At 39.8% G+C, this 20,442-nt stretch overlaps 3 protein-coding genes, 1 long non-coding RNA gene and 1 other non-coding gene across 6 annotated transcripts; 3 read left to right on the top strand and 2 right to left on the bottom strand.

The window, feature by feature from the left end:
• Nucleotides 1–1,943: 1,943 nt before the first annotated feature.
• LOC121798845 lies at nucleotides 1,944–6,097 on the top strand. Its single transcript, XR_006050100.1, has 4 exons — nucleotides 1,944–3,600; nucleotides 5,309–5,517; nucleotides 5,684–5,880; nucleotides 5,962–6,097. It is a non-coding gene; the product is annotated as an uncharacterized LOC121798845 (long non-coding RNA).
• Nucleotides 4,105–6,669, bottom strand: LOC121798844 (laccase-6-like). The gene is given in 7 exon segments (XM_042198058.1): nucleotides 4,105–4,383; nucleotides 4,610–5,321; nucleotides 5,323–5,555; nucleotides 5,705–5,833; nucleotides 5,929–6,173; nucleotides 6,233–6,384; nucleotides 6,469–6,669. Coding segments are annotated over 7 exon segments (1,722 nt in total). The 5' UTR covers nucleotides 6,589–6,669; the 3' UTR covers nucleotides 4,105–4,252.
• Nucleotides 6,670–8,735: 2,066 nt separating this feature from the next.
• On the bottom strand, nucleotides 8,736–10,558 carry LOC121798842 (pentatricopeptide repeat-containing protein At5g08510-like). The gene is made up of 2 exons (XM_042198056.1): nucleotides 9,496–10,558; nucleotides 8,736–9,356 (listed from the first exon to the last, which is right to left on the bottom strand). The coding sequence occupies exons 1-2, from the start codon at nucleotides 10,420–10,422 to the stop codon at nucleotides 8,739–8,741; spliced, it is 1,545 nt and encodes a 514-aa protein (XP_042053990.1). The 5' UTR covers nucleotides 10,423–10,558; the 3' UTR covers nucleotides 8,736–8,738.
• A 2,377-nt stretch (nucleotides 10,559–12,935) lies between these two features.
• Nucleotides 12,936–13,009, top strand: TRNAV-AAC. Its single transcript has one exon. It is a non-coding gene; the product is annotated as a tRNA-Val (tRNA).
• A 52-nt stretch (nucleotides 13,010–13,061) lies between these two features.
• LOC121798840 (bifunctional fucokinase/fucose pyrophosphorylase-like) lies at nucleotides 13,062–17,589 on the top strand. 2 transcript variants are annotated; one of them, XM_042198050.1, is made up of 7 exons: nucleotides 13,062–13,570; nucleotides 13,930–14,167; nucleotides 14,352–14,716; nucleotides 14,860–14,986; nucleotides 15,153–16,166; nucleotides 16,288–16,982; nucleotides 17,060–17,589. In XM_042198050.1, exons 1-7 carry the CDS (start codon nucleotides 13,256–13,258, stop codon nucleotides 17,453–17,455), a joined length of 3,150 nt encoding a protein of 1,049 aa, XP_042053984.1. In that variant the 5' UTR covers nucleotides 13,062–13,255; the 3' UTR covers nucleotides 17,456–17,589. The 2 variants fall into 2 exon arrangements, with proteins under 2 accessions (XP_042053984.1, XP_042053985.1); XM_042198051.1 differs by having other exon boundaries at nucleotides 13,376–13,570; nucleotides 13,938–14,167.
• The last annotated feature ends 2,853 nt before the right edge of the window (nucleotides 17,590–20,442 follow it).

Raw genomic sequence — 20,442 nt, 5'->3', positions numbered from 1 at the left:
CAAAATAGGGGTGGTTCTGCTTGGAATCCGTTGATGGCTCCGGCGAGAACTCCGACTATGGCTTTGGCAAAGGAACAAACATATCAAATTAGCAAAAATCCATGTAGAATCTTTCAATTTATACATTTATGAAACTTTGAATAACATAATATTGGTTTTAAATTATATATTCTGAAACATGAAAAAGATACTTCATCGGGGATGAGGCCAGCGCCGGAGATGCATGGCCGGAAAGTAAAGGCAGCGGCGGCAGAAGGGACGGAGGCAGCGGCGACGGCGGAAGGGACGTAGTTAGCAGCGGCGGCTGGAAGAGAACCATCCAGCGGAAGAGACGGAGGCAGCGGCGGCGGTGCAGGAACTGCAACTCTGCAAGAGCCATCCGGCGACACCATGGCCGACCAAACAGACAGTTAAGCAGGATGAAAGGAACCCCGGCGAGCACGGCGGTGGACATGGCGGCATCGATTGGCATAGAGAGGGAGGTGGCGAGGCAAGGCAACGAGAGGGAGGTGGCGAGGCCGATTGAGAATAATTACTATGTATTTAGTCTTTGGCCATACATCATAAGTTATGCTAAGTCATTAAAACCTATAGTGTTAAATATCTATTTGGTACTTACTATTATAATATTTATTGCGATTTAAGTATTTTTTATTGAGACATTTAGTTTTTTTTATAAGTTATTATTAAGATAGTATAACTATATAAAATTTTATTATAATTTTATTTTGGATGAAAGAAAAACAAATTCTCTAAACTTGCATAGTACATAAATTCAAGAAATATTAAAATATTAATTAAGTAAAATGATAGTGTTTGGGTGATGATCTTCATAGGATGAGATTGTGACAAAATAATTTGTGTCATGAGATAAGATGGTGGACACTAAAGGTAGTATGAAAAGGTATAATTTATTTGATTTTGATTTCTTTTATGAGATAAGATTTTGTTCTTTATAACTTTGATTCATATTTCTCTTTTATGCTTCTTAAATATTATATTTATGTACATTACTATCTTCGTTCAATAAAAATATAGGCATATAATATGCTATGGAAATTAAGATAAAATTTGTAAAGTATGAGAGGGGGGAAGAGTAGTTGAAGTAATGTTTTAATGGTGGTATAAGTTATAAATAACTTGGTATATATGTGTAATAAATTGGGATAACTTTTAATAAATGAAAATGACCATATTTTTGTGCGTACTAATGTAATAGTTGGGTGAAAGATATAGTCATACATGGTTTATGTTTTATATATTCATTTATTTTGTATTTATAAATTGAAACTTTTATGTCCCATGCATACGGGTGTTAATACTAGATAGATTAATGGGCTGATTGAGGCTATTTGACCAAATGTAACTAAACCCATTCGTATGAGCCAACAACCAATTAACCAAAGCCTAACCTGCAAACCTAATGCACACACCCGCCGCTATCTCCTTCTGCACTTTTTCTTTTTCCTTCATCGCTGATGCTAGAAGGTTTCGGGTGGAGTTGAAGCAGCTACGGGGTCAGAGGCAGAGCTGCGGTGGGTCAAAGGTCGATAATGATGTTTTCCGGCAACGCTCGGTGGACCGCCGGTAGGATCGGTCGACCCCACATGACCCCACCTGGATCCGCCGCTGTTTGGGATAAAAAACTAATAAACTTGATGTATAGGGAAAAAAAATTGCGGCAAATGTACTGGACTAATTTTAAACTTTAATATTTTATATACGTATGTACAGTTCTGAATCATGTGAGTAACTAATATAATTTGTTTTCGAAAAGCTAAATCTTGATTGCAAAAGTAGAAGAAAAGTAAAAGGTATGGTTAGAAGTATGAATTAATTAGAATTATCTTTTACTACTATTATTTAGATAATTAACTGACTAAATGTTTATCCCCCAATAATCTATCGGGCTTCGGGCTTTCATTATTGAGGCCCAAGTCCAAAATGCTGCTGGGAACTTAACAAATTGAGTTCTGCGTCTGGTTGCTCGCTTATTCTTCAATAATCGAATGCTTCGTTTTCTCAGTTGAGTGAATTCACCTTTAGGTACGTTTTGACCTTCGCTTGAATTACTTGGATGGATAACCATAATTTTCTTGTGCTATGCTATTTGGATTGTGAGTGGCAAAAAATAAGTAGAAATTAGAAGGTACTCACAGAGATCTCGCATGCAACCTTACTTCATTCATGCTTGTTTCATGTATTCGATCGATATGCATCTTCGATATTGCATGACGATCTTCTGCAGATTAATAGAGTTCAAATATGTTTCATTGTTCTCTATTGCCTTTGAAATTAGCTCTGGAATTTGGAAAGAAGGGTGATGAAATCTGAGTCTGATGTATGAAAGGTTTCACCAAATGAGATGGTGAATTGATGATGTGTGCTATGTGTTTGAGTTAAAACGTTTGAAATCTCATCGACTTAATTTATGTTGCCACGGAATCAAGGGTATATATGAAGTTACATGATACCAGGGTACTCGTATCGGTCCCGGCAGCGCGAGGTTGCCGGAGAAGGGTTAGGTTTGTTCGCGGGATCCTCCCGTCGAGCAGCCTAGGGTTCTCGGTCAATTAAGGTTTGACGAGACGAACTTGCGGAAAATAAAGTACAATAAAAGATAAAGTAACGATAAAGGATAAACTGAATTGATATTTCTTGAATTGATCTAAATGACTAACAATGTCCACTATTTATAATAGTGGATACTAACTTAATGAGCAAGATAAAAGATATGAAAAAGATATGCAAATCCATAATTAACTAACTAAATAATAATAATAATAATAATAATAATAATAATCATCGTATCATTACATGCAAACATCATTGTAGATTTTACTTGCTCTTTATATTTGGTGATTGCTGCAGGAGTCTCTTCACCATATATGCCATGGTTCCCTTACACCTTAACTGACTAATACTTACACAGCTAATCCCCGACTCTTGTTATTATTAAGCTTCTTCAAAAGAAGGTGCGTCTTCTGTGCAAAACATCTTACCCACATGAGTGTCTCAGTCATGACATTTTCCAATGTCTGAGTTGTGCAACACTCATTTGAGCAAGATGTTTTCCAGTGAGGAGACTCGTAATGCCATATCAAGTCCCCGGGAGGGCCTATTTATACTTCTTTTCAGGCCTCAGGGATGGGTTTATTGAGTAACTTAATGAAATCTCAGTTACTCTTATCTTATTGTGAGCCTGTCATTGTTAACTGAGAGGATGTTAAAATATTGGTAGACTATCTTTCATTGTCTTTTTTTGTGTTGATAGAGTTGCAGTACAGATAATAATTGTACTTACAACGAGGTATTTGTCAGTACATTAAGTTAGTACCCTCCTTTGCTACTATAAATAGAGGGATATGTTGAATTAATTAGGAGATAGGTTCGATCTTTTCCCTCTTGAACTTGAGTTGTCAAGGTATGTGTATAAATCATCTTGGTTGTTGTGTAAGTTTTCTTCTATTTCATTTTTACACTTACTGTAACTGTGGTTTAATTTGCAACTTATTGTTTGAGGATAACCATGGTTTTTTCCACTTTCACATTCTGCATGTGCTCTGAGCTTTGAGCAGCAGCGAGCATTGATTCCATAAGGTACGTTTCAGCACATTCTGCTTGCAGTTCGTAGAACCCACTCACACATGTCAATGAACCAAGCTATTTCACTTATTGATCTTGAATTTCTTGAGATGAATATGCTAAAATTAAAAAAAACAATAGGCACTTGGTTGTTCCAGAGTTGATTAATTCTTGCCTTCTTTTAAACATTTATGAACAGACAAAATGGAATGAAAATGCCTTGTGATTTGTGGTTTTGTTCACTTTTGATATGTACTTTGTAACTTTTATAGTACTGACATATTCTCGAAGTTTTAATTTGATATTATATTCCTTGAAGAATTAGGTTGGCATATTTAATTGCTGTATATGGTTGTTGTAGAAACTTTCCATTTATAATAGGCATAGCATCTTCTACCTCCTGCAGCTTCTCTTCCTCTTATCTTGCTTTTTTGAAGAGGTTATCATTATAGCTTACTTTCAATACTACCATATTTGTCTTCTGAATGAGCATTCTTAAAGGTGAGAAAGCTAGCAAAATGATCTAGAAACACAGAGATTTTTATTGAGACAACCAAGCCACACTTAGACATTCATAATACACACTTGTACAAAAGAATCTGATCATGGAAAATATCGGAAGTCCTCCTGGTGATTCTTGTTTATCCACCACATACAAGCACAGCTTCTAACACCGAGGGTAATCAGCTGGTGGGTGAGGAAGGGTCTCGAGTGGTCCTTGCCCGTTCTTGACGATAAGCGCCACAGACAAACCCCATGATAAATGTATCTCCAGATGGCAGTGCATAAACCAGACCCCTACACCACATTCATAGAGTCTCATCAAGTTTGTTTCGTGTAACGGCTCAGATGTCTGTGTTAGTATGTGTGTACGACGACGAACGTGCTTATGTCTCTGTATGTATTTCTCTTATGCAGAGATGTTATAGTATTATATTTAATTCATCACTTTTTCAGTTATGCATATCCTTACGTTAGATGAATATTTGACGCAAAGACTGATTTTAAGTAGACACAATAATACCTGGATTGTCAGCTGTAAATCTAATTGCTGCCCATCCACCAACAGGAACGCCAATGGTGTTCATGTAGGGTGGATCCACCAAGTTGAAATTAGCAGTATCTGGATTGTAGTTTCCCGTGCCATAGCCCACGACATAGAAACTGTATCCATGAAGATGGATCGGATGATTCTCAGTCGAGACAGTTCCAGTATCCTGCAAGATGAGCTGAACCCTTGTCCCATACTCGAGCACAAATACCCTCGTCCCATTCATGGAGTTGGTGTCGATAGGAGCATTGTTAGGCGCCCCGTTAACAAAATCGTATAATTTTAAGGGTGCCCCAGGGAAATCATCAGTGAAGTAGCCAGCTCTATCCCTGTAATAAGCTTCTAGAAGTGAAACATTAGGCCTAATAAAACTTATATTGTTCATGGAAGCAGCAAACACCCCCCCCCCGTTGGTCCCTTGACAGTTTTTCTTTGGGTTTTTTCTACTACACTTCTGCACATTCACACCTATGGTGACAAACAAGTTCTTGTCAATCACTTTAGGAACATCCGAGGTGTTCAGACCCCGGAGCCCGTCCATTACAGTTTTAACGACAAGATTATCGTTGAACCTAGGTAGCATGGCTGGTAAAGATATGCTGTTTGGTGTTGCACCTAGGTACTGAAAATACCCAACTGAGGTTATGTTTTGAAAGGGTACGTTTCTTGCAGACATGTACGGCCCCGACAGCCATGGAGTATCTGCTTATGGGCTGATTTGCTGTGACAAGGACGTTGAGGGTCTGTCCAGGACCGAGCATCACCTTGTCCGTGGGCAGCGCCTTGGTGTACTCTGCGTCTGCTTCGACTATGGTGAGCTTGTGGTTGGCGATTGCAAAGAAGTTTTCTGTGTTCAATCCTGCGTTGATCAGCCTCAGCAGGTAGGTCTTCCCAGGCACCACGTTGATCCTGTAGACATCTGTGGAAACGACAACGTTTCTTGATAATTTTCTACTGCGTTTACCTTTTACTACATCTATATTATATATACTGAGTTATGTTATGCCATAGCATGATGTGAACTTGGTGTATTTTGTCATAAAACAGAGAAATTGAGGCAGGTGTTACCGTTGGCGGAGCAGTTATAGTTGGGGCCAGGGTGGCCGTTGATCGTGTAAGCATCAGCCTTCGGAGCGCCTCCACCGCTGGCCAAAACTGACTGCTCGAGCTTTAGAGCATCTTTCAACCAATATTCCCCTGTTATTTGCAAAAAAATGAGTTAAGACTAATTAACAAGACATAAGGTAAGTATACTTCCATAGAAGTTTGTTATCCATGATTAAGAGATGAACCTAGTATAATAATATGCTCCTCGTACGGGTAAGGAAAAGGGTAGGGGACGCCAGGTTTGGGGTAAACGATGAAGGCGCCATAAACGGTTGCCCGAAGCCAGGAGAAGTGAGCATGCCAGAAAAAGGTGCCCTTTTGTTGAACCAGAGTGAACTCGTAACTAAAAGTCTGGCCGGCTTGGATGGGGCATTGCGTGACGCAAGAAGGGCCGTCGAACCAGCACGACAACCGCTGGCGGACCCCATGCCTGCAGGATATCACATGGTCAAATAATTAATCATGGCAAGGGAAGGGTCTGTATATTACCAGTGGATTGTGGCATTATGAGGCGTTAAATTGGTGACTCGAACGATGACTCGATCATCTTCTTGAGCATAAACTACCGGGCCTGGGTACATTTCGTTAATGGTCACGATCTCCCTGCTACTGCACAGCTTCGTTACCCTCTTCGTTTGCACCTATCATCAATACATACTTCACTCGATACATTAATATATTTACCGATTTACGAGAGAGAAAGAGAGCTAGAGTGAATAGGAGACCTTGAAATCATAGAATCTTGTGGAACCACCACCAGGCCATCTCTTGATTCCATGGACGCTATGTGAGATGGAAAGTAAACTCAACAATGCACACACCAAGGCAGTGATTGTGGTTGCCATGGAGAGAGATCGTTCAAACTAGCTCAAGTGAAGGCCTTTTTAGCGTAGCAAAACAATCAGATTAATGCAAAAAATAAAAACGTTGCCAATAGCGATATGTATGTGTTTTTTTATTAAGTTGATGAAGTTAGATGGAAAATATTACTCCTAGTATTTAAAATATAGCAATTGTCTATCAGCTCCATGATTACCATTTTGTTATACTTTGCTTTGAATCGATTAACTTGGTCATGTGATTTGCAGCATTACGATCATTAATTAAGTTGTTATACTTAGATTACTCACCGTTTATGTTGGCTTAGAAAGGTGACGAGGTGAGTATGATCCAAAACAATCAGATTTATATAAATTTCATTAAGTATAAATAGAGTTTCCCTATATTTGATCTTATTACGGATTTCTATTAATTTTCCAACTTAAGCAATGTGTTTCGAGGCTTATTGTTCATTTGTACAAAAGCAGTTGGCCTAAACAAGCCCATGCAAAACGTATAAGCTAGCCCGTCTCTAAATTAATGGATTTAATTAATTTTAAATCACCAAATTCAGAATTAAATAATTTTGAGGCTTGACTTTGATGCACTGTACCCAGCGGTCTTGTCGAAATAAGAATCTCTGATATTCTATTGCTCATGCGTAGCCTTTTTTGTTAGTACTCCCTCCGTCCCGGGCTACTCGCTCCTTTCCTTTTCGGCACGGAGACTAAGGAATGAGTGTATAGGAAAGTAAAAAATGATGGCTATAGGTGAAAATTTTTACTAAAAATGGAAAGAGTGCAAGTAACTTGGGACGCCCAAAAAGGAAATAAGTGCGAGTAGCTTGAGACAGAGGGAGTATTAAGCAAATGGGTAATTGGAATATTTTCATATAAATATATACATATATATAGGGTCTTGTTAGGTTGAGATTTTTTAGCTTAATTGAGAATTGAGATGCATTTTCAGCCACTCATTTTGAAATGTCAACTACAAGTAGATTATATCAACTAAGGGTATTATCGTCATTTCATTTCAATAGCCAGAATATCAAATGTCAACAACTCGTATTAAAATGTCAACAACTAAAAAAATTATTTTTTTATTTTTTAAAAAAATTTTAAAAAAAAATTTTTAATTTTTTTTTAATTTTTTTAATTTTCACGCGATGTCAACTACGATGTGTAGCCTGCACATCAAATGTCAATAGCCCTGCACATCAAATGTCAATAGCCTGCACATCAAATGTCAACAGCTTATAGTTGACATTATATGTGTATAGGTGATATGAATCATATATGTAGTTGACATTATATATGTGCAGTTGACATGAATTGTATATGTAGTTGACATTATATGTGTGTAGTTGACATGAATTGTATATGTAGTTGACAAAAAAATAAAAATAATAAAAAAATAAAAAATCGAAAAAAAAATTTAATTTTTTTTAAAAAAATAAAAAAATATTTATTAAATAAAATGTATGATGAAATTACCATTCTGCCCTTTCACAATTAATTAATGTAAAAATATTTTCCATGTGGTAAATTCTGGACCACTCATTTAATAAAAATGAGTGGCTAATAATGCATCTCAATTCTCAATTAGGCTAAAAAATCTCAATTATCACAACCCTATATATATATATATATATAGTGTGTGTGTGCGCGCGCGCGCGCGTGTGTCATGCACAAAATTTTTCTTTTATAAAAGAGCAGGCGTTTGCAGGAAGAAAAAATCCCAGTTATAAGCGCTGACAAATTGAAATTGTATAAGGATTGATCGTTACGGTATAACTAACTTCTTAACAAATCTCAAAATAAATTTCATGGCTTAGACAATTTTTTCTTCCTACGTCACATATTTAAATCGGCAGGTACTAAAATGATCTAATATTCGACTTCAGCCAATCGAGCTACAACAACTATAAATAGGTGACAGAGATACCACATTAAAGTTGTAAATGAATTTTTTATAAAGTCAAAATGGTAATTGAGTTTATTAAATCTACAATCAGATACAAATGAGTTTCCAAGTACACAAAAATGGAAAACAAAAAAAAAACAAATTGAATACTCATTAAAAGGTAATGAACAGGTTAGAAAGCTCAAGGTTACTCAGAAAAGCCTCACCATAATTTGGCTCATTAAGTTTTACCTATTGAAACAGAATATATTCAAGATGACTCCATGAATCTTATTTCATCAATGATTGAATCCAAAAAATCAGTTTTCCGAGGCAATCTCATTTCAGCAGTGACAAAATCTAACACTGTAAAAATCTCACTGGATCTGGAATGACACTTATCTTCGACTAAAAACTTGTGGAGTCTGCCTCCTTCTTCTATAAAGCTGTGGCCTGCTGCTTTAGAGGTGTTGGAGCCTTTCATAAACTTCCTCAGCTTTGCCACTTCGTTCCATTTGTTAGCTTTCGCGTAGATGTTGGAAAGAATCACATAATTGCCTGGATTCCATGGCTCCAACTTAAAGAGTTCCTCAGCAGCTCTCTCAGCAAATTTGACGTTTCCATGAAAACTGCAGGCTCCGAGCAAAGCTCCCCATACGACTGAATCAGGCTTCATCGGCATGGCCATAATTAGTTCATAGGCTTCTTGCATTAGTCCTGCTCGGCCTAGAAGATCCACCATGCATCCGTAGTGTTCTAGCTTTGGCGTGATGAGAAACTTTTGCTCCATTGCGTTGAAGAGCTCCCGGCCTTTCTCAACCATCCCTCCATGAGTACATGCTAGGATCACACCCACGAACGTGACATCATCCGGGGTGATTCCTTCCCTCTGCATTACCAACCACAAGCAAAAAAAGGTCAGTTTGTTCAATTTGGAGGGATACAACGATATACGCAATACTATTCTGCTGCTTTGTTCGAGCAATCAATCTCGAACATAGTTATGTTGAAGCATTAAGAAAGCTCACCAGCATTTGGGTAAACAGATCCAGAGCTCCCTGACATCTTCCATGGACAGCTAAACCCATGATCATACTATTCCAAGAACATAAATTTCTACCGCCACCAATTTCATCAAACAACTGCATTGCCTTCTCAATCACACCACACCTTGCATAAAGCTCCAACACCGCGTTACAGACAAAGGCGTTTCTGATATAGCCATTTGCACGGGCATAAGCTTCGATCCTCTGCCCCACCTCCAACGCGCCAAGATTAGCACAAGCCGGAAGAACACTAGCTATTGTGACATGATTAGGCCTAACTATCCCCTCTCTCTCCATCTCCAAATACATCTCCAAAGCCTCCCTGTATCTCCCATTCTGCGAATACCCCGACACCAAAGCAGTCCAAGAAATGACATTCCTTGACGGCATAGCCAAGAAGCAGCGCAACGCTTCATCCAAATCCCCTCTTCTTGCATAACCCGAAATTAAAGAATTCCATGTTGGCACATCTTTGGCATACATCTCATCAAACACCTTTCTTGCGAAAAGCAGCAAGCCCATCTTAGCATACATGTCAACCAATGCGGTCAAGGCATAGGCGTCGTGATCAAGGCCGAATTTGAGAAAATGGGCGTGAATCATTTGGCCGAAGGAGCGACTAGAGAGCTTGGCGCAGGCGACGAAGAGGAGGGTGAAGGAATGAGGAGTGGGAAGCAAGGATCGGTGAAGGAGTTGGGCGTAGAGAGAGAGGCATCGAGAATGCGGGCCGTGAGAAGAATGGGCTTGGATGAGCTTGTTGTAGAGGGAAAGAGTTGGGTGGGGAAAACTGTCGAGCACCTTATGTGCATAGTTTAAGTTGGGGATTTCTATTAGTCTGGTGATTAGATCTTTGGCGAAATCTGTGCCGATCCTCAGTGAATGGGCGTGGAATTGTTTGAGTTGGTTCATGCGAGGGATCGGACTCTATAATCTGTGGATGGTTTTGAATAATAGACCTACTACAACCTCGTACCCAACACTGACAGCTGAACGCCAAGTCGGCAACGCCGCAATGCATACTACCAGCATTTTGTGTTCAATTAAAAAATAGACAATTGCCCTCCAATCTCCATCCACGACATAGCACAAGTTATAAAGTAAATGGGTGAAAAAGCTAATAGAAATATAATAAATCTTAATTTTAGTACTAAATTTATTAAAAAATGTAATTATAATGAATTAATCTAGTATGAGTTTCATTTATTAAAAATGAAAAAAGGAAGTATTTACTTCGTGAAGAATTCAATTCACTATAGTGAACTAAATCACTATTATAATAAACTAAATTCATGTTCTTTATTTATGCATTTAAACAACGGTTTCCCTACATCATTACTCCGGCCATCTAACTGATAGTATTAATTGGAACAACATAAGGGAATCCGCAGTGGTGCGGATGTCCCGGCGGACATCCCCGCGGACATCTCAAAAACACCTCATGCCACGTCATACGGACTTTCCACTGCGGATGCCACGTCATACGGACATCCCGACGGACTTCCCACATTAAAAAAAATCACAAATTCACCAATTTAACAATTTACGGAATTAAGCAATTTACGGAAGAAAAATTCGAAACGAATACGGAAGAAAAATTCGAAACGAATACGGAATAAAAATTTCATTAATTAAAAAAAGAAAAGTACATTTCACCAAAATAAAAAAAAAATACATTTCGACAATTAAAAACTCCATCAACGACGACCCCTCCGCTGCCATACTTCTTCAATTATATCGTTCTGGAGTCGAACATGGGCTTGTTTTTGGCGCATGTCGGCGAATGCACGGGCTCGCTCGACATCGTCATGGGGTATCCCCATGCGAACATTGCCAGTGGCCACGCCGTGGCTTGGACCCGCAGCGTAGCATCATCGTTGGCCCAATCGGTCAGCGCTGGGCCTTCATCTTCGACAATCATGTTGTGCTTGATAATACATGCGTACATGATGTCGGCGATGCTGTCAATATACCACAGTCGTGATGGACCCTTTACTACCGCCCATCGAGACTGGAGCACACCAAATGCCCGCTCCACATCCTTGCGGGCAGCCTCCTGATGTTGCGCAAATTATATCTTTTTTTCATTCGTTGGGCATCTGATCGTCTTCACAAAGACGGGCCACATCGGGTATATCTCATCCGCCAAATAATAGCCCATACTGTGCTGGTTGCCGTTGGCGACGAAACTGACAGCCGGACCGATGCCCATGCACTGGTCGTTGAAGAGGGGCGACGACTGGAGGACGTTGATGTCGTTGTTAGACCCGGCTACTCCAAAATAGGCATGTCAAATCCACAGCCGGTAGTTAGCTACTGCTTCAAGGATCATCGTGGGATTCTTGGCCTTGAAACCAGTAGTGTACATCCCTTTCCAGGCAGCGAGGCAGTTCTTCCATTCCCAGTGCATACAATCTATGCTGCCTAACATCCCCGGAAACCCGTGGTGATTCCCGTGCATATCCAGCAGAGCCTGACAATCTTCGGGAGTAGGCTTCCGAAGATACCTATCCCTGAATATCTCCCTAACGCCCTGACAAAAATACTCTAGGCAGTCGCGGGCAGTTGTTTCGCCGATGTGGAGGTACTCATCGAACATACCGGCCGCACCTCTGTATGCCAACTGTCTAATTGTGGCAGTGCACTTCTAAATCGATGTGTGGTCGGGTTTACCAGCCGCATCCTCCCGCACCCTAAAATACCTGTATCGACGCTCCAAAGCGCCCACGATACGCAGAAAGAGCGGACGATGCATCCTAAACCGTCGCCGTAATAGGTTCTCCCCAAACCGTGGCTCCGACGCAAAGTAATCCTCGTACAACCGACTGTGGGCAGCGAGGTGATCCCGGGGCACTATAGTGCGACGATAGATGGGTCGAGGCACCGCCGGCGCCGAGGCCGCTTGTTCCTCCCTCTCCGCGGCCTCCCGCACACGTGCGTGTATCATCCGCATCATGTGTTCATAATGCCCACCGCCACCGCCACCACTACCACTACAACCACCACTATCACTACCAGACATTACAGGAATATAAAAGAAATTTAGAGAGAGAAACTTGTTAAAACAAGTGGTGCGAATGAAATGAAATGCAACGAGACGTATTTATAGATTTTTTTCAAAAAAAAAATAATGCAAAAATCGAGAATTCCGCGCCGACGTCCGTGGGAGTCAACGCAATGGCGGACGTCCCGATGGACTTCGCGACGGACGTCAGCGGAAAGGCGCGGACATGCGGTGTCCGTATCGGACGTCCGTATCAGCTGAACAGTTGCACAATGGCGGACGTCCCGCGGACATCGCGCACGCCGGTCTGACATCTGTGCGGAAGTCCGCCATTGTGGATGCTCTAAATGAACATTCTCATATTCTGTAGAATCTAACATCATTTGAAAAGATATTAAACAGAACAAATAATAAACGTAAGGGTTTCGTGGTGTAGTTGGTTATCACGTCAGTCTAACACACTGAAGGTCTCCGGTTCGAACCCGGGCGAAGCCAAGCTTATATTTTTTATTTTCCAATTTTCTAATTTCCCAAATAAAACCACCGACGACGTCGTACCACGTCTAACCGTCTTCCCCACCATTCCCAATTTCTCATTTTCATGTCGGATACAAAATAGCTTCTCCCCAATCCCCTTATCACCATATAGTATACTGACTTTAATTAGATTCCCCGCAGAAATTCACACTTGACAGTTCACACCCATTTCTTAAAACAATTGACCACCCAGCTGTCGGAACTATGTCGGAGAGCTCAACCCGATCCAAGGCTGACCTCGCGGCCTCTCTGCGCCGCGCTTGGTACCATTTGAGGCTGTCGGTTCGTGATCCGACTCGGGTCCGCACTTGGGACGCCGTCGTTTTGACGGCAGCTAGCCCTGAGCAAGCCGAGCTCTACAACTTGCAACTCAACCGCGCCAAGAGAATGGGCCGCATTGCCCCATCTACCGTCACTCTCGCCGTCCCTGACCCCCACGGCCACCGCATCGGCTCCGGCGCTGCCACTCTTAATGCCATTTTCGCCCTCGCCAACCACCTCTCTTCCATCGCTTCTGCGGTATCATTTCACCTATTTTCGTTTCTTCCCATCATTATAACTCATTTTTTCGAGTAATCATGATTTCCTGTGACTCTAGTATAGCTAAATTGATATTCTTAGTGCTGCTAGATTGAATGTGATCTTCTTTTGATAGAATACATGGGGGCAATGAAGTGAAATGTTAACCTACATTAAGGCTCTGTTTGGTACATGGAATTGAATTTAATTGGAATTGAAGATCACATTCAATCATATGCCTGTTTTTGTAGGACTCTCTTTTGCATTCTTCATCTTGCACTGGACTTTAATTGGCTTGTGGTGCTCACATAAGTTTGTCACTTAGCTATAACTTATCACATACCTTCTTTGACATGAAGGACTGCAGCTCTACTGGAATTCCACTTCTTTCCCTTGTTGAAACCATAAAAAAGAAGCATGTCTTACTCCTTCACGCTGGAGGAGACTCTAAGAGGGTTCCATGGGCTAATCCGATGGGGAAGGTTTTCCTTCCGCTTCCGTATCTGGCAGCAGATGATCCTGATGGTCCGGTACCCCTGCTCTTCGATCATATACTTGCAATTGCTTCTTGTGCAAGACAAGCTTTTCGGAATGAAGGTACCCTGTTCTGTCCTATTAGCTGTAATAAGATATTTTATAATTCAAGCTTGGATGCATCGTAATTGATACTATCACTTGCTATGGTTGTGACGCTTGCATCATATACTAGGCTAGATTTGTTATGGATAGCATTCCGTCTTCTAGCAAGATTATATTAATAAATTGAGATTTCAAATAACAGGCGGGATGTTCATAATGACTGGGGATGTTCTTCCTTGTTTTGATGCTTTCAGCATGGTTCTTCCTGAAGATACAGCCTCTATTATTACTGTTCCTATAACTCTTGACATTGCTTCCAACCATGGAGTTATTGTTGCATCCAAATCTGAGTCAGCAAATGATTACAGTCATGTCCAGTTGGTTGATAATTTGCTTCAAAAGCCTAACTTAGAGGAACTTGTCACTCACCAAGCAATCCTTGACGATGGAAGAACGCTACTTGACACTGGAATTATAGCTGTCAAAGGTGAAGCATGGGTGGATCTTGCTACGCTTTCCTGTTCCAGCCAACCATTGATTTCAGGACTTCTGCTCAGCAAGAAAGAGGTTATGAAATTTTATCAGTGATATGCATGACTAGAGTAGGTCTTAAATTTAATCAATTTACTTCTTGAATTGATATTTCAGAGACTCCAGCTCGTAAGCTTCTTAGATCCTCTGTTTTAGCTTCTGACTTTTATCATGTGCAGATGAGCCTATATGAAGATCTGGTAGCAGCCTGGGTGCCTGCTAAGCATGAATGGTTGAAGAGACGCCCTTTGGGTGAAGAACTTGTCGCAACATTGGGAAAGAAAAAGATGTTCAGCTATTGCGCGTGTATGTTGAGTAAAATTTAGTTCATGTGATATTAATAAATTCTGAAGTTTATACCCCGTTTATTCTGTTTGGGTTTTACATACTAACCCCACTTGATATCTATATTGGCATCGGTTTCTTTTTCATGCCAATATATTTGATTCCATCATGTCTCAATTTTGTGCAGATGATCTCCTGTTCTTGCACTTTGGAACCTCAAGTGAAGTTCTTGATCACCTCAATGGTACTGGTTCTGGACTTGTAGGTAGGAGGCACCTCTGTTCAATTCCAGCCACCACAGCATCTGACATTGCTGCCTCTGCTATAATTGTATCTAGTAAGATAGCTCCTGGTGTCTCTATTGGGGAGGAATCTCTTGTGTATGATTCCGCCATTTCAACTAGTGTCCAAATCGGTTCTCAGTCAGTAGTTGTTGGCATAAATATTCCTGAACTCCAGCAAACCCCGAGTGGGAACTTACTGAAGTTCATGCTTCCAGATCGGCATTGTCTCTGGGAGGTTCCATTGGTGGGATGCACTGAAAGAATTATTGTATATTGTGGTCTGCATGATAATCCAAAAATTTCGCTTCCAAATGATGGAACTTTTTGTGGGAAACCCTGGAAAAAGATTCTTGGTGATTTAGGAATTCAAGATACTGATCTATGGGGCGCAAAAGAAAGCAAGGATATGTGCTTGTGGAATGCTAAAATATTTCCTGTACTTTCCTATCCGAAGATGCTACAATTGGCGACATGGCTTATGGGTTTAGGTAATCAACGTGATGAATACCTCCTAGATTTATGGAAAAGGTCTGACAGGATCAGTCTGGAGGAGTTGCATAGATCGATTGACTTCCCTAACATGTGGATAGGCTCCATTAATCACCAAGCAGATCTTACAGCAGGGATTGTTGCCGCTTGCCTTAATTTCGGTTTGCTTGGTCGTAATCTATCTCAGTTGTGCCAAGAGATTTTGCAAAAAGAAGCCACTGGTGTTGAAATCTGTCAAGAATTCCTGTCCCTGTGCCCTGATCTTCAAGCTCAAAATCCTCAAATTCTTCCAAAGAGCAGGGCTCACCAGGTCCACCTTGATCTTTTGCGAGTGTGTGATGAAAAAGAGCTGGCTGCTGAAATGGAGCACAAAGTGTGGGCCGCTGTTGCTGATGAAACTGCTTCAGCCGTCAGATATGGCTTTGAAGGTAATAAGACTATCATATATGAGCTATAATGAGCATTATAGCTCATTCTGTAACCCCTGTAACCATCCTAGTCATTCAGTACATCGATATTAATCTTCTTTTGTTTTCACATCTGGTATAGAGCAAGAAGCTAGCACATCTAATGGTATTCTGGAGCAACCTTTTCACCACAAGAAGGTAAAGGTGGAGTTACCTGTTCGAGTAGATTTTGTTGGTGGCTGGAGCGACACACCTCCATGGAGCTTGGAGCGTTCTGGCTGTGTACTGAACATGGCCATTACCCTAGGAGGTTCACTTCCTGTTGGTACAATTATAGAAACAATGACAAGACCCGGACTCTTGATTAATGACGATGCAGGAAATGAGTTGTACATCGACAATGTTACCTCCATTGTACCTCCATTTGACAGTAGTGATCATTTCCGGCTTGTCAAATCTGCATTGTTTGTCACGGATGTCAAAACTAAGATGAATCTTCAATCCAGTGGATTGCATATAAAGACATGGGCCAAAGTCCCTCGTGGTAGCGGCCTTGGCACTTCTAGTATCTTATCAGCAGCAGTTGTCAAAGCTCTTCTTCAATTAACTAATGGAGACGACAGTAATGAAAATGTCACCAGGCTCGTTCTCGTCCTGGAGCAGGTCATGGGTACTGGAGGTGGCTGGCAGGATCAGGTTGGTGGTCTCTACCCCGGCATCAAATTTACTTCGAGCGTTCCTGGAATCCCATTGCGGCTTCAAGTTAATCCTCTGCTCGCTCCACCTCAACTGATCACAGAGTTGCATCAACGACTTCTCGTTGTATTTACTGGTCAGGTATGAGAACATCACAGATACCTCGTTGGCATTCCCAACTTGTCTCCAATGAAATATTTATTGATATGACGATGCAGTTGCGACTTGCTCACCAAGTCCTGCAGAAGGTGGTGATTCGCTATCTCCAACGTGACAACCTACTCGTCTCGAGCATCAGGCGCCTTGTCGAACTAGCAAAGGTCGGAAGGGAAGCTTTAATGAACCGTGATCTAGGCGAGCTGGGGGACGTAATGCGGGAGGCGTGGCGGCTGCATCAGGAGCTTGATCCATACTGCAGCAACGAATTTGTCGACGCGCTGTTCGCATTTGCCGATCCGTATTGCCAAGGATGCAAACTTGTTGGCGCTGGAGGTGGTGGATTCGCACTGATGCTGGCTAAATCTGCCGAGTCCGCAAAGAAACTGAAGCAGTTGCTTACTGAAAATCCTGACTTTGATGTTCAAATCTACGATTGGGAAATATATTTAGGTTAGTAGCTAAATCTAATGTTTGTAACAATTATTGTTTGCTTATAATGATTTCTTTTTATGATTCTTTATAAGAGATACGTGCAACATGTATTGGTATTTTTTCTTGAATAATTTATTATTATTACATTACTGTTTAATACTGTATCTTAATCTTTTCGTGAAAGCGAATATCTCTGTCTAAATCTGTGGATTGCTCAATTTAACATAAAAAAAACCGACTTTGGACTAATTTAAAAAATTAATTCCTTCTAGTCTTCTGCCGGTGGTTGAATTTCATCAGTGTAAAATAGGGTAAATGATTTACCTATGATGAAACTATATGAATAAAAATAATTTAAAATGAGTATTCTTATTCTATTTTGTTTATATATTACTAATGATATCGTGTTTTCTTTAGATTATAATAGATAAATCATCTATGTTGGACTTATATGAACAAAAATGACCTAAAAATGCATATTCATATCATGTTTTGTTTATATATTAATACAATGATGCCTTTTTTTCTTTAGTTTGGTTTAATAAATGAAAACTATGTATAATGCGAAATCAATTTACGTTCAAAATATAGTTTATTGAGGTGATAATATTCGTTGGCTATAGAAATGGGGGTGCTTAAATGCTCAAATCAAAGCATATGCGTTAATGATTGGCGAACCTAGGAAAGCCAGAAAGTTTGGTTGAAATTGGGTGATTTACTTTAAACAAAAATCGAATAAATTTCATAGTAATCGATATTCAAATCAGGTCCACTAAGACATGTTAATTTCTCCTTTGACAACTAGTGTTAATATTTTACGGTTTACAACGAGGAGCTTTCAATTAGGAGTGACAAATAATATGGGTTTGAAATATTATTGGGTCAATTATTAAGAGACGGAGAGAGTATTATATATAAAAAAATAGTGCAATCTACATTCTACCAACTAGTTCCCTCAATTTCATAGTAATCGATATTCAAATTAGGTCCACTAAGACATGTTAATTTCTCCTTTGACAACTAGTGTTAATATTCTAGGGTTTACAACGAGTCTGCTTTCAATTAGAAGTGACAAATCATGTGGGTTTGATTATTATTGGGTCAATTATTGAGAGATGGGGGAGCAATATATAAAAATAATAGTGCAATCTACATTTTACCAACTAGTTTCCTTAATTTCCTTCGTAAAGTCAAAATAACCGAGTCAAAATGTGTCTTTAAATGACCGACGGAGGGTTCAAAACCATGTTGGGCTTCTGCTTGGGGGGTGAGAAAAATAACCGAAAACCGAATATCTAATCTGAACCAAACCGATATTTAAAATGCAGTTCGATTTATTTGGGTTTTTTTATGTCTGGTTTAAATTTTGGAAAATTTCAATTTTTAGATTCGGTTCGATTAGAACTATAAAACTGGAAAAAAACCCAAAAACTAAATTTCAATTAAATTTTTTTATTATATATTAAATGTAATCATATTTAGATTTTATAAAAATTGTACTTGTTTGGATATGTTAATCCGCTCATACGATACTCCCTTCGTCCTATATAAATATGGACATTTTGGAATGACACTGATTTAAAGAAAAATGATAAAGTAAGAGATGGATTAAGAGAAAAAGTAATTGTAGTATTGTTAGTGAATAATGAGGCTCACATAATTAAATAGAAAGAAATTATAAAAATATAAAAGGGGTTATTTTTATGCGACGGACCAAAATAAAAAATGTCAATATTTTAATGAGATAGATGGAGCATAATTTTTGTGTTAATTATAAAAAAATAAAATTTTAGATTTCATTTATTTTTAATTTTTTATTATGTAGTGCAATTTTGGTTTTTCGAGTTTGGTTTTTCAGATTTTTTAGATTTTTTGGGTATATTTATGAAGTCCTACTTTTCGATTGATTTTTATAGTTCGTATTTCAAATTTTCAAATTCAGTTTTTAGATTCACAAAACTTTTAATTTTCCAGTTGAATTCAATTAGGGCAAAAAATAAGTAAACCGAAAATCGAACGCCAACCCCATCTGGGTCGACTTCTCCAAATACAAATAGTGCCCGTTCGGATGCCGCTACTCCACTTGACTCAATCTCAGTCACCGGATTATCCGACGTTCGGTTACTATGACAGAGTTATCACTCGGCCCACGTCTCCTTTATCATGGCCCGTCTCGACTGATTATTTTTCACCCTAATCTCGCGACTATTCATCTCGGCCCAACCCCTATGACTAAAATTGTCGCATCTCTCTTCTCTTCCACTTCTGCTTCACCGCGCCGTGCACCACCAGCTATGCAATGGATTATTTTGATCGATTTATTTCTGTGGGTGTGGATTGTTTCCTAATTCCTAGTATGAGAAGAACTGCTGTGAAAAATTTGGAGAAATGGGTAGTCGTGTTAATGCCATCCGCAACGCTGTCTCTTATCCGTCTCTTAACCGTCTCATCCCTTAACTATTCATGGGTCCCACTGTACTTTTCACTCCATCTCTTAACTAAGAGACAGAACCCGCAACCCTCCATCTCTTATCCGTCTCTTAAATCATCTCTTAACTTACTATTCATTCAATTTCATTTTTTATTTTTTTCCAACAAATTCAATTAATAAAAAACACACTTCATTAAATAAAATAAAAATACAACTTAAAATCCTAAAAAAATACATAATTAAATTCGTGACAAAATAACTAAACAAAATATATAATTTAAAATACAATTTTATAGAAATTAAAAAAACTACTCCGCCAGCAAATCATCTCCCGAAGGTAGTGGCGGTGCACTCAAGCTACCTGGAGGCAGAATACCAAGTTGTCTTGCCATATACTCAATTCCGGCAAGATGGGCTTGGTATTGTGGAGGCGTCATGCGGGAAGTGTCCGCCATCGTGGCGGTCAAGTAGATGGACAATAGGGTGTTCGAGCCCGAGCCCGAGCCCGCTTGGCTTGATTCGCCTCGGCCCCTCCTTCCTCTAGCCGCCTTCGCCGCCTTGGTCCCTTGCGGCCGACGG

Source organism: Salvia splendens, chromosome 4, assembly GCF_004379255.2.
Source record: "Salvia splendens isolate huo1 chromosome 4, SspV2, whole genome shotgun sequence".
Taxonomy (NCBI): domain Eukaryota; kingdom Viridiplantae; phylum Streptophyta; class Magnoliopsida; order Lamiales; family Lamiaceae; genus Salvia; species Salvia splendens.
The sequence above is the reverse complement of the archived record's forward strand: the minus strand, read 5'-3'. Positions and strand labels throughout refer to the sequence as shown.

Bases quoted from the DNA above. Each gene is read 5' to 3' on its own strand.
- LOC121798842 (XM_042198056.1), bottom strand. From the start codon at position 10,422: ATGAACCAACTCAAACAATTCCACGCCCATTCACTGAGGATCGGCACA. The intron at 9,357-9,495 runs GTGAGCTTTCTT...TTGGTAATGCAG, and splicing joins ATCTGTTTACCCAAATGCTG to AGGGAAGGAATCACCCCGGA.
- LOC121798840 (XM_042198050.1), top strand. From the start codon at position 13,256: ATGTCGGAGAGCTCAACCCGATCCAAGGCTGACCTCGCGGCCTCTCTG. The intron at 13,571-13,929 runs GTATCATTTCAC...TTTGACATGAAG, and splicing joins TCTCTTCCATCGCTTCTGCG to GACTGCAGCTCTACTGGAAT. The intron at 14,717-14,859 runs GTTATGAAATTT...TATCATGTGCAG, and splicing joins TTCTGCTCAGCAAGAAAGAG to ATGAGCCTATATGAAGATCT.